Genomic DNA, 15232 nt, shown 5'->3' with positions numbered 1-15232 from the left:
CGCCGGAGCAGGTGGAGACACCTGAAGGAGGCTGTGACCCCGTGGGAAGCCCGCGCTGGAGCAAGCTCCTGGCAGGACCTGTGGATCCGTGGAGAGAGGAGCCCACGCCAGAGCAGGTTTGCTGGCAGGACTTGTGACCCCGTGGGGGACCCACGCTGGAGCAGTTTGCTCCTGAAGGTCTGCACCCCGTGGAGGAGACTCACGTTGGAGAAGGCCGTGAAGGACTGTCTCCCGTGAGAGGGACTCCATGCTGGAGCAGGGGAATGATGAGAGGAGTCCTCCCCCTGAGGATGAAGAAGCGGCAGAAACACCGCATGATGAACTGACCGTAACCCCCACTCCCCGTCCCCCTGTGCCGCTGAGGGGGGCGGAGGTTGAAGCCGGGAGTGAAGTTGAGCCCGGGAAGATGGGAGGGGTGGGGGGAGGTGTTTTAAGATTTGGTTTTATTTCTCATTCCTCTACTCTGTTTTGCTTAGTAATAAATAAGATGAATTCCCTCTCTAAGTTCGGTCTGTTTTGCTCGTGATGATAATTAGAGAATGATCTCTCCCTGTCCTTATCTCGACCCGTAAGTTTTACCTTTTCTCCCCTGTCTAATGAAAGAGGGGAGTGATAGAGCGGCTCTGGTGGGCACCTGGCCCTCAGCCAGGGTCAACCCACCACAAATAACTAAAAAAAAAAATGAAAAACAGGGTACATCTTTATGTACATATATACTACTAAAATAGCACTCACATTAGATCCATTATTTCTATTTTGATTTATATTTCCGGCTGTCAAGACAGGCAGCAGCTCAGAAAATTAATTGTAAAACCTATTAGTAGTAACTAATGGATGTTGAGTTTGTTCAGACTTAATTAAAAATATTCAACCTCTGCAAGCCAAAATGACTAGTACACTTTACCAAGAACAAACACTGCTTCAGTTCGAATACCAAGCCCAGCTCAATACTGTCAGAACACCGCAAAGAGGAAGACCAGAACACATCTTGAAAACAGAAGGAAGGGAAAGAAGTGCTTGAAATAAATCTTGTAACGTCCAGCTTCGTGTTCGCTTTTCTCTACATTTTAACGGTCCAAAAAGCTGTAACAAGATAACCTCTCAAAACTATTGTTCAGTTACTGTCAACAGAGACTATAGCTATGATTTCAGCAAGCAGTCCAGCAATCAATCCTTCATTTCTGGACCAGAATCATATATCTGATATCTGTTTGAATTCTTGGGAAGGAAAAAGTTATGGCTAATGTCCATCAACACAGTCCCATTGAGCCAAGGCTGCACAATTTAGAACTTGGGTGATTAATCGGATTCCACAAGTGCCTTGATGCCAGTGGATGCTGCATGAGACTAAAAGTTGGACCCTTCACAGCAATGGAGCTTACTTTTGTCTGTGAATATAAAATGGGTTTACTTTCTTGGAAAACAATTTCGCTGGAAAAAGCTCACTGGGCAGCCCAACTATGTTAACCTTTGGTTCTTTCATATACAGGGCTGTAGGGACGCTACATAAGTCTATCTGGTCAAAACCCATAGTGACATGCAGTTACACTACAACTTTTTCCTGCAAATCACTATTATATGGTCCCAGAAAGAAATGGACTGGATCTCATCAGATATTGTTTAGGAGGAATAAGGGCTTGTGTTCCAGTTGGAAGGTGGAAAACCTGACATTGATTTTAAGAGATGAGATTGATGGCTTTTCATGTAAAGCCTTTCTGAAATGTTTATTTTTAATTATGCTACACACATAAACATTGTATAACCTGCCCTGCAGACTGATATGGCTATTTATATATGGCAAGCAAATAGATATTATGAGGAGGGCTGTTCATGATATAAAGACCTCTCTTCAGGAGATCTTAATTTCTTTTTAAATAGGGTACTTAGTGCACCAGTAAATGGCATTTGCTGTACATTTAGACCCAGGGGACAAGTAAAAGATGACTCTGTGAAATTAGCTACTGCCTTAACTTTGCTGTGTTTTAAATCATGATTGTACTGCTCCCTCAGAGCTGGAGAGGCAGCTAAGTTGAATATTTCATAAACTTTGTGAACCTCAGCAATCCAGTCTACAAGCCCTCACTGAGACGCTGCAAACCTTCACAGTACATTCACAGACAGGTAGCCCCTAAATTTTAGAAATACTTTGATCAACAAAATTTTATGCTGCAAGTATGTTTAGACTTTGAAAGACAAGCAAATGCTTGCTTTCATGTTCAGCAAAGCACATGCTTAATCTATCCCAAATCAAGAGAGTACCTTCTGTAGCATTCTCTTGTTATTCAATTGGACTCAAACTTCTTAAGTGGTTTGCTGAACTGGATCCATAAAAACAAATTAGTTGTTTTAAAAGGAAGAATTACTGTAAAGAAAAATCTGAAAAAAGTGGCTCCTGACCTCAATTTTCGTATGCTTAGCCTCCCACTAAAATCCCTTGTGTTTTTCTTGAGGTTCTTTTGGACAAGAATATTTCCTTATTGCATTTGAGTATGTTTTCAAAGCTATGTAAGCTGCCCTCTATTCTCAGAGACTTCTGGCTAAAGCTGTGAAAAACTACTTGGAAAAGTATCTCAGAATATCAAGATTACTTGCCTGACTTGAAGGTCTCATTACTTACGTCACACTTCAATGCAGTTAAATGAATCCCTTCTTCTCAAATCACTGTCTTTTTATAATTTCATTCACACTTGCATTTGTAAAGGAGAAGGGCAGGAAAAGACCAAGTCATTCACTCAAATAAGTCATTGACTCAAGGAGGAGACAGGAAATGCCTTTCTGCTTTTGGGGAGGAAAGAAGTGTTCTTGCAGAAGCAGCCTCGGAGGCACTCACTCTCAACGCATAAGCTACCAGGTGCTGAACGTGACAGCAGTGTAAAGTGATGCTACAAATGCATTTTAGAAGCTCCCAGCACTCTAGAGCCTGATTTTCATCTGTTCTTCCCTGTCTGGCTCTTCCTGTTGGCATCTCCAGCAACTGCTAATAGGAAATGCTAACTGTAATGCCATATGTACTTTAGGCTACATGAATCTGAGTCATGGTCTCCAACAAATGGCTTGATTCCAAGCTTCAATGTAGAGGACCTGCAGGAACCTGCTGTTTCATTGGAATGGAGCAAAAGGGACTTATTTTTAAACCACCTGACTCTTTTAGGACATATCCCTTTTTTTAAGCCTTTCAGAAAACTCCTCCTCCACCTTCAGAGGCCATATTTGGCAAATTTTGGTTTACCTCTCATTCTCATGTGCATTCTGATTAAAAATAGGTCAGAACAATGAGCTATAAACTATTACATATCACTGATTCTTATGAATTTGTTTTCTAGATTCATATACTTCATAAAGCCCAAGTTTAGAAAGCTTACATTTTTGAACAAAGGCTCCTGAAAGTCTTATAAGGAAACATACTGATCTTGGACTTCACTTTTCAGTGACCCCCTTCCCTATCCCCATATTAATTCTCTATAATGTACAATAAGCAGAGCTTTGCTGCCTTTACTGACGATGATGGAGAACAGTGCACTCTTGTGGGGCAAAATTAAAACCAGCAAGGAACAAAAAGTATACCTTTGCAGAAGATTACCTAAGTTCATACAAGCAGTTGAGTAGCTGTAGTAAGAGAGGATGAATACTGTTTCTTTTTACCGGATGATTCAGGAGATGCACTGAGTACAGCAGCTTGGTTCTACATTTTTGTCCAAATGAAAATCTTTTGCTGTGCACTAGGAGTCTGTCTCTCTCGCACCTCATGATTTTAATTCAAATAGTAAATTTAGAGAGAAGCAAAAAATCAATAATAAAAGAATCAGTAATTTTCAATGGATTAAAAATCAATAGTGCTTCTCACAAATGCTTTAATTTAGCAGGAAAGCTAACCCTCTGATCTTCTGACTCAACGAGACAATCTGCCACTTCACTTCAAGGAGCCAGGAACTACATGCTGCATTGCAACATGGACAACTCAGTGTGGTGAGATTTTCTGTAATCTGACTCCTCTGCTACAAAATCTGTTCATTTCGACAGTTTCTTTTCTGTAAACCAAACAATCTATGGCGTCTGTATGGCTCAGACAATCAGTTATCAGACAGACAACCCTCTCCTCCTAAATCGATAATTCAAATCCAAAGCAGTGACCAAAATCAATCCAATGACCAAAGGTCATTGCAGTCTGATGGATGTGTGGTGACTAGTATGAAATGAGTTTGTGGTTTCACTCAAGGTGTAATAGTCGAGAGTCCTTTTAAAGGAAAAAAAGAAAACTTCTTCACAGTTGATAGTATTTTCTATGCTCACAGATTTTAAAGAAACATAGAAGCGAGGTTGAACTCTTTTTTTACTCCCAATAGTGCTGTGTCCAAGTGCGGGCTGACAGTTGTCCTTTGAAAAACTGTCTTGCTATCTGCTTTCTTTGGGGAAAAAAATAACACTGTGTGTCCTTAACTTTTCATATGCACCAAAGTCAGCTGTAAATATGACCTACTAATTTGAAGACTTTAGAACATTTTCTTTCCAGTCACAAGTGTAAACCCAAAGATGCAAAACAGTATGTACAGCAAAAAGCTATCATTATATCATTATGGTCATTACCTGCTCCAACTACTTTATCAATGGATATGTTAGAAGCATCTAGCTCCTTGGCAAATTCATGCACAGCTTGATTGGGATCCTCATACGTATGCGGATCTACGTAAGTTCTCAGGCCTGGGAGTTTTACTGTGTAAAAACAAATTCAGAGAGAAAATGTTACTTAGACTTAATTAATCCTTCTAAAGAAAGCTCATGAGACAACAGAAATCCAATCAATAGAAGAAAAAAGTATACTGCTTCTTCAAATCAAACTGCTTTTGATGGGTCTCCAGGATTCTTAACATAGAGTGAAAGCAGAGACACAAATGTAGTTTTTGCACATGTCTGAAAACTGATTTTAAATATATTTGCACTTGCCATATTTAACCGCTTTTCAAATATTAAAATACTATCTGCCCCTCCCAGCTTGCTCTGTTATGCCTTATATTCATATTATAGAATCATGGAATGGTTTGGGTTGGAAGGGACCTCAAAGACCATCTAGTACCAACCCCCCTGCTGCAGGCAGGGACACCCTCCACTAGACCACATTGCCCAAAGCCTCATCCAACCTGGCCTTGAACACTTCCAGGGAGGGGGCATCCACAGCTTCTCTGGGCAACCTGTTCCAGTGCCTCACTACTCTCACAGGGAAGAATTTCTTTCTAACATCTAATCGAAATCGACCCTCCTTCAGCTTAAACCCATTACCCCTTGTCCTGTCACTACACCCCCGATAAACAGTCCCTCTCCATCTTTCCTGTAGGCCCCTTCAGGTACTGGAAGGCCGCAATTAGATCTCCCCGGAGCCTTCTCTTCTCCAGGCTGAACAACCCCAACTCTCTCAGCCTGTCCTCATAGGAGAGGTGCTCCAGCCCTCTGATCATCTTCATGGCCCTGCTCTGGACTTGCTCCAACAGGTTGATGTCTGTTTCTACTGGGCACCCCAGAGCTGGAGGCAGTACTCCAGGTGGGGTCTCATGAGACCAGAGTAGAGGGGGAGAATCACCTCTCTCAATCTGCTGGTCACACTTTTTTTGATGCAGCCCACAATACAGTTGGTTTTCTGGGCTGCAAGCACACATTGCTGCATCGTGTTGAGCTTCCCGTCCACCAACACCCCCAAGTCCTTCTCCTCAGGGCTGCTTTCAATCCATTCTCTGCCCAGCCTGTAGTTGTGCTTGGGATTGCCCCAATCCATGTGTAAGACCTTGCACTTGGCCTTGTTGAACTTCATGCGGTTCTCACAGGCCCACCTCTCAAGCCTGTCAGGGTCCCTCTGGATGGCATCGCTTCCCTCCAGCATGTCAACCACACCACACAGCTTGGTGTCATCAGCAAACTTGCTGAGGGTGCACTTGATCCCACTGTCCCTTTCCAGGTAACAACAAAGAGGCAAGGAACCAAATGTGTGACGCTACAGTCAACCTTGAAAAGTTCTTAAGCACGTATTAAGGAGAGCACGTTAACTCAAGCTTTTTCTTTCCAAGCCCTCCAAGATGCATAAGAAAAGAAAATTATACATGAACAACTGCACGTCTCAGTCCCTCCGCTAGTTCATACAAGGATGGCAACCAGTTATTCTTAATACTAAAGTCTGGTTCTAGCGCTGAGTTACCCCAACATTCATGTTGTTATTTTGTCCCCCTCTACAGTTTCCTGGCCGGGGACTCTTCTGTTTGCCCAGGGCAAGAGCTAGTTCAAATGACTGAATGATTTTAAGGGCAGTTTCAAGCTCTTCACATCTCTTCCTCCAGCAGGACTGGGAGTGGGGGGAACATATTATCATTCCCAATCTTTCTCTCCAGCAAAGGTGCTAAAGGCAAAGCATAGTCTCATTCCCCCTCCCTGGCTCAAGGCCCTGCTTGCGCTTGTACCCGGTACCTTGTGGACCTGCCTGTGTATTCATTTTAGAACACAAACATGTTTTGTTAACAAAAAGTGAAATAACTGTCACATCCATCTTGAAGTTTTCTGCTCCTGACACAAAACCTGCATTCCTGGACGTGTATTCTAGCTATTCCCAGCTGTACCAGTTGGTCTTGTAAAAGATACTAACTCTTCCTACAAACACTGCCTTAACCCACTCAGGAATACCCTTTCCAGCTTGGCATCATTCTACCACATCAATTTGTTGACTGCTAGAATAGTTAAACCCTTTTTTGCTGGGGTTACGCAGATGGGGAAAAAATGCCTTTGGAACATTAGTTAGAGCACACTATTGTTTTGTCAAACAATCCCAAGTGCACATAAAAAAAAATAATCAATTTTATGGAGATTTATTGGCCCAGAACTGACAAAGAAATGATAAAACTGAATTCTCAAGCTAATTGCCTCGAAAACAATGCAAACTAAAGAGCCATGCTCTTAACACAAGGGCTGCGTGTGCACGGCATTAAATGCCAACTGTGTTTCCTTCAAGAGCCTGATGATTACAGAATTACTTGCAAGTAAAACAAAAAGTAATTGGCTGTATATTGCTGTTGGTTAAAAATCTTGTAAATGCTCCTTTCCGCCCATGCTGAATGTACATTGCAGGCTCCCTCATACCCCCAATAAAAATAACAACAATTAAAAGCTTCTGCGCTGTGGGGCTTTTGGCTGCAGATTTTTAATGCTGACCCCAGAGGTTCCCAAGATCAGGTGATGGTGACTGCAAGGAGAATAATCCCTTCACACCAATAATTAAGGGCAGCCTGTATAGTAACTGGGTTCTGTCATGAAAAACAGATAATAAACACATGCACACGTGTTAAGCTGTACTACTTTACAGCTCATTCTGTGCAAACATAATAATTTACATTTTCATTTTAACAGCATGAATTGCCCTAAGGGTAGCAAAAAAATAAAAAGGGCCTAGCCAAAGAAGGCAAAAGGAGAGGATCTGAGGAGGTGAAACATTTTTGCTCCTTTGAAGTAATATTATAGGATTTGTAATAAGGCTGCAGGGAATAGTTCATGGCTGGAGCCTTTTTTAAAGTAATTCGGAATAAACTGTCTGAAATAAACCAGCTGCTGTATTTAGGATGCTGAAAGTTTACGACAGCCATGGAAGTCACTTTACCATTTTTTAGTTCATAGGAGCAATTTTCTTATTCTTTGAGAAAAACTGTAATTTAGTAGAATAAAGTTTCAACAGCCACACATGTACATACATACATACAAATCGTAACAGATAAATATCTGCAAAATCAAGAAATAATTTTCAAGAATTTCTAACAGAAATACCAGGTCCACGATCGTCTCTGTTCTCACTACACAGTGAATCAGCATGGCACTACTCAGAAAACAGTACATAAATATCTAAAGCCAAATTAAAAGCAATTTAATCCACAGGAATTTAACAGCACTGACATGTTTAAGAATAGCGATTGCAACTTTCCATTGTGTGGGAGTACGAAGAGCAAACTATGACCTGTTATTTGTCTGTGACACTTTTTTTACTGGCTGCTTTTATTTTATAACCTCATTAAATTTGGATGATGAAGCATTAATTCTATGGGCCACATGTAACCGTATAGATTTTTTCTTTTTTTTTTTTTTTTTTTTTTGAGACTAGTTTATTAGCAGTTGTTGGGCTGCACGAAGCAAACCCACTGTTCCAGCTTGCGTATCCCCTGACAGCGCAGGGGAAGGAGCACACGTGTTGTGGATATGCATGCTCACGGCTCTCTGGAGACAAGGAGGGGCTCCAAACTTAATAATAATATGAACAGTCAGAGAACCGTTCCTCCATTGTCACGGGGATTAGGAAGCAGTTCTAATTTCCAACTACTGCAGGTAAATCCCTCATTAAAATGTTAATTCAATTCTATTTGGTGGGGAGGCATCTGATAATGGTAGCAACAGCTCTTTTCTTGCAGGTGGTACAATGCCACTGTTGTGTGCAAAAACCCCACATACCTTAACCTTACAACATGCTGAGCTATAGAAATACATTGTTCAAGATGGTTTACATGGTGTAGCAGGATATTTATATGGAGCTGAAACTGTTTAAAAGCCAAACTACCACTTCTTATTAAAAGCATGCTCATTAGACACCAAGAATTCTGTGTGGGGAAAAAAAAGGAATTCCCAGTCTCGGTGTTTATAAAGGCGTTATCTTTGCCCTTTAAGGATGAAAAAACTCCAAAATGCAGTGATAAAAGAACCAAGAACCCTCCCGTACTCCTGATCAGGAACATTTAACTATTACCTTCCTCTCCCCTCAGCTTCTTCTGCTCCAAAATGAATTTATTTCTGTTTTAAAGAGGGTATGGATGGAGCTTTGACTATCATCTAGTCTTCACAATTCACAGCTCCTCTGCTGTGGAGAAGTGCTGCAGGGTTACGCACACTGCAGAGAGGATCCAGGATCAGAGAGGAGCTGAAAGGCTGCAGGACGACACCCCGTCCAGCCACAGGCCATAGCAAGCGACTTCTTCCTGGCAGCCAGGACCCGTGCCCGGGCTCAGAAAACCAACACTTCTTCCCCTGAGCGTCTCCTGGATGGGTCTTGCTCCGTGCTGTTCCTTGCACAGGGAACAGCTGAATGACCCAGAGTAGCCATGAATAAAGTCCCATCTAGCCTTACTAAAAATAGGTACACAAACGTCAGAAATACATAGGCTTCGGGTCTGGCCTTTGAACAAGGTTCAAAAGTAGCCCAGATTCCTTAGGGTGAGCAAAATCTCACATCCTTAACTATATACAATTTTTGCGATACAAAAACAAGTCATAGAATCATAGAACAGAATCATAGAATCATAGAATGATAGAATGGTTTGGGTTGGAAGGGACCTTAAAGCTCATCTGGTCCCAACCCCCCTGCCATGGGCAGGGACACCCTCCACTAGACCACGTTGCCCAAAGCCCCATCCAACCTGGCCTTGAACACTTCCAGGGATGGGGCCTCCACAACCTCTCTGGGCAACCTGTGCCAGTGCCTCACCACTAGAAGGGCTCTAGGGTCAATAGAAGGGGTCTCTTCTTAGTCCTGGATGAGACCCAAAGAAAGCGTAGACATATTCATTCCTGCAAATGAGGAATCAGGACTTGAACAAAACATTTTTGTAAGCAGAGCTGGATTAAAAAAATCCCATTAATTTCTGAGACACTTGTTTAGTAGTTATTCTTAATTTAAGAAACTACTCCAAATCATTTTTCAGCCTATGCTTAGAATAATTCCAGACTAAATTATTAGTGGGTCAACTTTGTCAAGCAAGCAATTTTCACAGTCCCTTCAGTAGTCATCAAGACAGGTTCCACTGATTTTATATTTTGCTTTGGGGAAAAAAAAAAAAGTCATTTCTTAGACTCTATACAGCTGAAAATGAGGAAGTTGAAGTTAAACTCTGCATTTCAGTAATGCACAGCAGAATCAATATCATATTACTAACCACATGCATTGTTTGAACATAAGACAGCGATGTTTTGCTCATTACTAACCTGAACACAGATGAAAGAATTTGAAACAAAGAATAATTGTTTGGGGAAAATCTCCTTACCCACAAGAGCAGTGATAATTCTCTTCCCAATTTCACCTTGGTTTAAGTGAGGTATGATGACTTTTTTTTAAAAATTGAAAAATACCAGTTATCTAGGGGATGAATTCAACATATCTGGAAGCATTAAAAGGCTTCAGTAACTTACAATGGCCATTCCCAAAATGTAGTCTTTTCTCATCAGTGCCATGTTTAGACTTCTTGTATCCACAGAATCTATAAGAAACAGAAAAAATTAATATAAAGAATTTTATATGTTAACTGCAGGTGGAAACAGAATAAAATGTTTTCCCTCCACAATTAAATGCCTGTTTGAAAGTTTAATGATATTTACATTCTCTGTGCCCTACAGAGGCATGTTATGTTCTCAGGGAATTTGAGGAAATTGGCTAATGAGAGGATTTGTTGATTTTTGACCCCTACAGTTTAATTTTACAATTGCCTAAGAATGTGTTTATAGCATTTTTTAACAACTGCTTCATGATTGGGGCTACTAACGTTAGTGGGCTCATTACCGAGCACGAAGCAGTATTCGGAGCTCCTGGGCAGCAGACAAAGGAGAAGGTGCAAACCAGCCACGCTACCGCCCAACGACACCCAATTTGCCATGCTCATCAAGGCCCCTCAGGGAAATGGAAGCGGGAGTAAACGTGCAAACCAGATGAGAAACTAACCTCCCAATCAGGACGTACACCACAACTGTGAGGAGAATAATGGCAACCGCCGCTGAAATGGCAATCATTACAACCTGGCTATTCTCACTGGAAATGGAGAATGCTGGAAAGTTAACACAAAAAATATGTAAGTAACACCCCCAACACAAAACTCTGATTACATCACAATTGGCACTCACACAGGGAACAGACAGATTAAGTCATCACTACATAGTTTTTGGTCTCCTGCCAAATATGTAATCTACTAAGTAATTTTTCATCAGACAAATAAATACAAGGGAAGAAAACAAAAGACTCTGGCCATCTTTCACAATTTACCAAAGTTATTTCTGCTACTGCTGATTTTTACTCTTGCTGATTGTAAGTAACTGCTGTTAAACTGATACTTATATATAAACATACATGTAAATACAAACATACATACCATGATATACATATATTTTGTCATGGTCAGTAAGGAATTTTTCCTTGGCAAGAAATCCCAGCCAGTCAATAATCACCACCCTTACTCTCACTTCCATGTGATGCAAAGTGCTTTAACGAATTAAGTTGCCCAGTTAAGCTTGACAGTATCCCCGTGAAGGCTGTGAAAAGCCAGGGCACACAGAAGCAGTTAGAAGGACTATCCATGGTAAGTCAATGCCTATAGGAAAAAGAAGAGCTATTTTCTGCCTTACGTTGGATGCTTCCCTGCACTCCCTAAGCATGGACCTTCAGCGCACTAGACTGCTATACAATGACAGGACGCCTTTGGATACGATGAACCATCCTCAGCAGACACCTATCAAACTCGACTAAGCACAGCAGAATTAGGCTCCTCAGCACTATGCTTCTAGTTAGTTGTCCAAACCGAGCTGAAAGGTAGCCCTCTGCTCCCCACAAATTGGACAGTTTGCCTACATCACTGCTTGAAGTCACCCCATCCCCCTTGGGAAGACGCCTCTGCCTATTACAGATCTACAGCTGTCCTTGTGTAGTTATGATAACTTGGCAATAGGAATCAAATTATGTGATTTGGCGTCTGTGTAAGTTGTACGCTGATTATTGAGATGTCCCCTACTGTCTCCTGTCACCTTCCATGTTTTTTGTCAGCTATGTTATTATTATTATTTTTAATATTACTTTGCAGAGAAAACTCATTAACTTCTAAATGATGAAATTTGTTATCACTGCAAGTGATTTTTTTTCTCCTTGTTGTACTTGTCTGTCCTATCTTCAGTTCCAGTTTCATCCGGTATGCCAAAGCTATGTGTCACCAAAACAGCAATTTGTAGCAATTTGCTTTTCAGAATAAGAGCTGAGGTGGAGGAGGAGTAAGTGGGGATGAAATACATATCTCAAAAATACATGGATGCCAAGCACAAGACCATTTGGCTTATAATACTACTCTTGGTTAACACTTTGCTGCTTTTAGTAGAGCACTTCTTACACTATGGGTTCTCAAGCCTTATCATGAGTACATGAATAAGCCCTAGGAGGGTGTATCAGAATTATAGTCCTTAGTTGTGTTATAACTCTGAACAGCAGATATGAGTCTTCTGTGAAAGTCCTACCTTTCGAAAAGCAAACAGTCTTAGATTATGCAGCATTAGTCTACATCGGTAACTGCGTACCTAAACAAAAGCTGACTTTTTGATGCATTAAGCCACTTTCAGCTTCTAGCACGTAAAAGGTCTGATTTACCATATAGTACCGAGTGCTGAGAAAGTAACATTTAAAACGATGAGCTCTCTTAAGAATCTTTCTGACACAGAACTTGCAAAGAACATCAATAAGGTCATCAGTTAAATAATGTTATTATCCAGGCAGTAGAGAAAAGTGTCAGACCAGTAAATAACTTCCCCAAGGCTACCCAGAAACAGAGAGGAGAAGGGAGCCAAACCTCCTGACCAGCTACTCAAGTGAACAACCATCCTTGCCCGCCTCTGAATATTAGTTTCATCTAAAGGCTACGCAGGAGACATCAGCTACGCTCCGCAGCAATGTGGAGAATTACATGCTGACCTGCAGGAGCAATGGACCAATATAACATTAATTCTCTTGGAGCAGGGGTTTATAGTCCATAGGGTTCAGGCCAAAAATTTGGAACAGCACGAGGCTGTGAATCCAGTTTTCTACCAAACCTCCTCTCTCAGCAGGTATCGATTCTGGCACAAGGCAGAGGTTGGGTAGGGAACGGAAGAAAACACCATCTGTGATATTCATGGTATACTCTTTATAGCATGTTTCAAGTTTAATAATAAAACATTAAGTTATATAGTAACGCTACCCTGAAAGACACACCATAAATAGTTATGAGTTGCATTTACTAAACTAGAAAGGGAGTGAAAACAGTCATTCAAATCAGTCAGAAACTGGGCAGGATGTCAGTTTAAACCATTTGAACAAATACATACAATCCGGACTGGTTTCAAATTCAAACTTGCGGCTGTTTGTCCCGTATCCAGCTGCAGTTCGGGCTCGAATTTGGAAGACATAAGTGGTATCAGGTTTGAGGCCGCTGATGGTAACGTTGGTGCCTTTGGCTCTCAGAATAGTGTAGCTTGTCTCTTGTTCCTGCTTTTGGGAAGAGAAATTATCAGATTAAAACCACACCCTAAGAAAAACAGAAACAAGAGGTGGTCGGCACAAAATTACTACAAATCACCTGGAGAGCACTGGCTTATTTTTTGAACATTTATAGCCTGACAAATGCTTGTACAGCCATTTATTTTCAATCAGTTAAAAATCTTTTGATTAGCAAGAAATCTAAATCATTAGAGCTTCTATGGCCTTGTGCTGTAAATCAAATACTAGACATGCTGAGTATGTGACATTTCATTAAATGGATTTGCATCATTTTGTCCATAGTCTGTAATACAATAAGAAAATGAAGATTAAAATGTTACTTAAAAACCATAAACCAGATTTGCCTACTGCACGGAACTGGAAGTTGTAACAGGCCAACTTAGACGTTTCAGGGCACCGCAGAGCTATTGCAGGACGCAGTTTTTACTGCCTCGTGTTTTACAAGGCAGTATTTACCTTTATAACAGTCTGAAGAGAAACTCCACTCGGGCTCCTCCTCTCAGCTCTGCAAACAGGCGAATATAACTGGTTTTCTATTATGCTATAAAAACTATGAGATTGATGCATCCATCCTCATTTGGGCAAAACCCCACTGAAGTGGCTCCTCAAGGAGTCTTGGGCTTTAGTAGCCAGAAAGGGAACATGTTTGCTCTGCTTTTTGCTAAAGAGCAAGGTGTGTGTCCAGTAGAGACGATACGCTCACAACCACACTGCTTAATAGTCACGTATTTCTGACATAACAACTTTTAAACATGAAATAAGAAATGGACCACTTCGTAATTTAGTAAGTTTGGATATGCTTCACACTGTGTAAAAAGCTAATTCTGATAAAAATGTCTCAGTCCCACTGTAAGCACACAGTCTAAAAAATTTAAGCGTGCATTTGGAGCCTGAGGTATTGCTTATTTTACTAAAGCCATCCTGTACCAAAAGAGCATTTTTGGCTTCCTAAAAATGGCAGCTGGAACTGCCTCAGTAAAAATCTTGGACAGCAGCCACGCACATGGGGAACTGCGAGAATCTCAGTTGTTTGGGTTCACAACGATGAACTTTTTTATTCTGGAGGTGGTGGAGATTTCATATGCCACCCTTTTACTTTGAACACTCTGAAATTCACTAAAATCATTGGGTTTTGCCTGGCTGAAAGCAGAAACTGAGTCAACGTACATCAGATGCAATCTTACCTAATCCCCACTATGTTTTATGGCTTTGCATTAGCTTGCAAGGTACTGACTCTGACAACACTGGAGCGCCGGTGCACAAGCACAGAGGCTGGAAAATACTCAGCACACTCGTTGCCAAAGCCATCTCATCTTCACGTGAAACGTCCAAGTGACTAGAGCTAGTTTAGCGTGTTTGCTCTGCAGTGCTGTCTGGAGTAAGAAAGTTAGGTTTATTCTAAGTTAGTAGGTTGACATCAGAAACTGGTTGCTTTGGTGCTACAGAAGCATAACTACCCTGTTCTTGGCAGCCTTTGATAGAGAGAGAAACGGGAACATTTACACCGTAGTCAGGGAACTTGCCAGAATCTCCACATAATACTGAACATCATGCACACGAGTAACCACTGTGAAGGGGGAAGGAAAAAAAAAAAAAAAAAGGCAGCTAAGCCTGTGCCTAAAAGTTACCATCCAGAATGAAAATCTCAAATAGGGTGATCCGAACCTAGCCTTCAAAGAATGACTATAAAAATGTTTACCATGGCCCATTTTCATCACACATTAAGAATAAAAAGGGAATCAGCATTGGACCTCCTCATGGTTTCCCAATACTTCTCTGAAAAAGTTTTCTGTTGTAAATTCAGGGGAGAAAACTTACAGGAAGACATTCTAAGGAGCTAACAAGTTTGCGTAAAATTATTTATTTTTGAACTAACAAAGGGCTAGTATTATAGCTTGCAGGCTTTTCTTATCTCATTGTTCAGATGAACGTAGGCAACTATTT

The 15232-nt window shown here is 41.1% G+C and overlaps 1 protein-coding gene across 3 annotated transcripts in view; it reads right to left on the bottom strand.

Annotated features, from left to right (window-relative positions):
- The window catches only part of EPHA3 (EPH receptor A3), a 235388-nt gene that overhangs the window by 42689 nt on the left and 177467 nt on the right, over positions 1-15232 (bottom strand). For 2 of the 3 annotated variants that reach the window (XM_075768111.1, XM_075768128.1), the window contains exons 7-10: positions 13117-13279; positions 10721-10823; positions 10195-10262; positions 4585-4710 (exon numbers count right to left, since the gene is read on the bottom strand). In XM_075768111.1, the coding sequence (XP_075624226.1) occupies positions 4585-4710; positions 10195-10262; positions 10721-10823; positions 13117-13279 (460 nt within the window). The remainder of the gene's footprint in view (positions 1-4584; positions 4711-10194; positions 10263-10720; positions 10824-13116; positions 13280-15232) is intronic. The other variant, XM_075768120.1, reaches the window with a different exon arrangement.

This window comes from Balearica regulorum, chromosome 1, assembly GCF_011004875.1.
Source record: "Balearica regulorum gibbericeps isolate bBalReg1 chromosome 1, bBalReg1.pri, whole genome shotgun sequence".
Classification (NCBI taxonomy): Eukaryota; Metazoa; Chordata; class Aves; order Gruiformes; family Gruidae; genus Balearica; species Balearica regulorum.
This window is presented reverse-complemented; position numbering and strand designations above follow the sequence as displayed.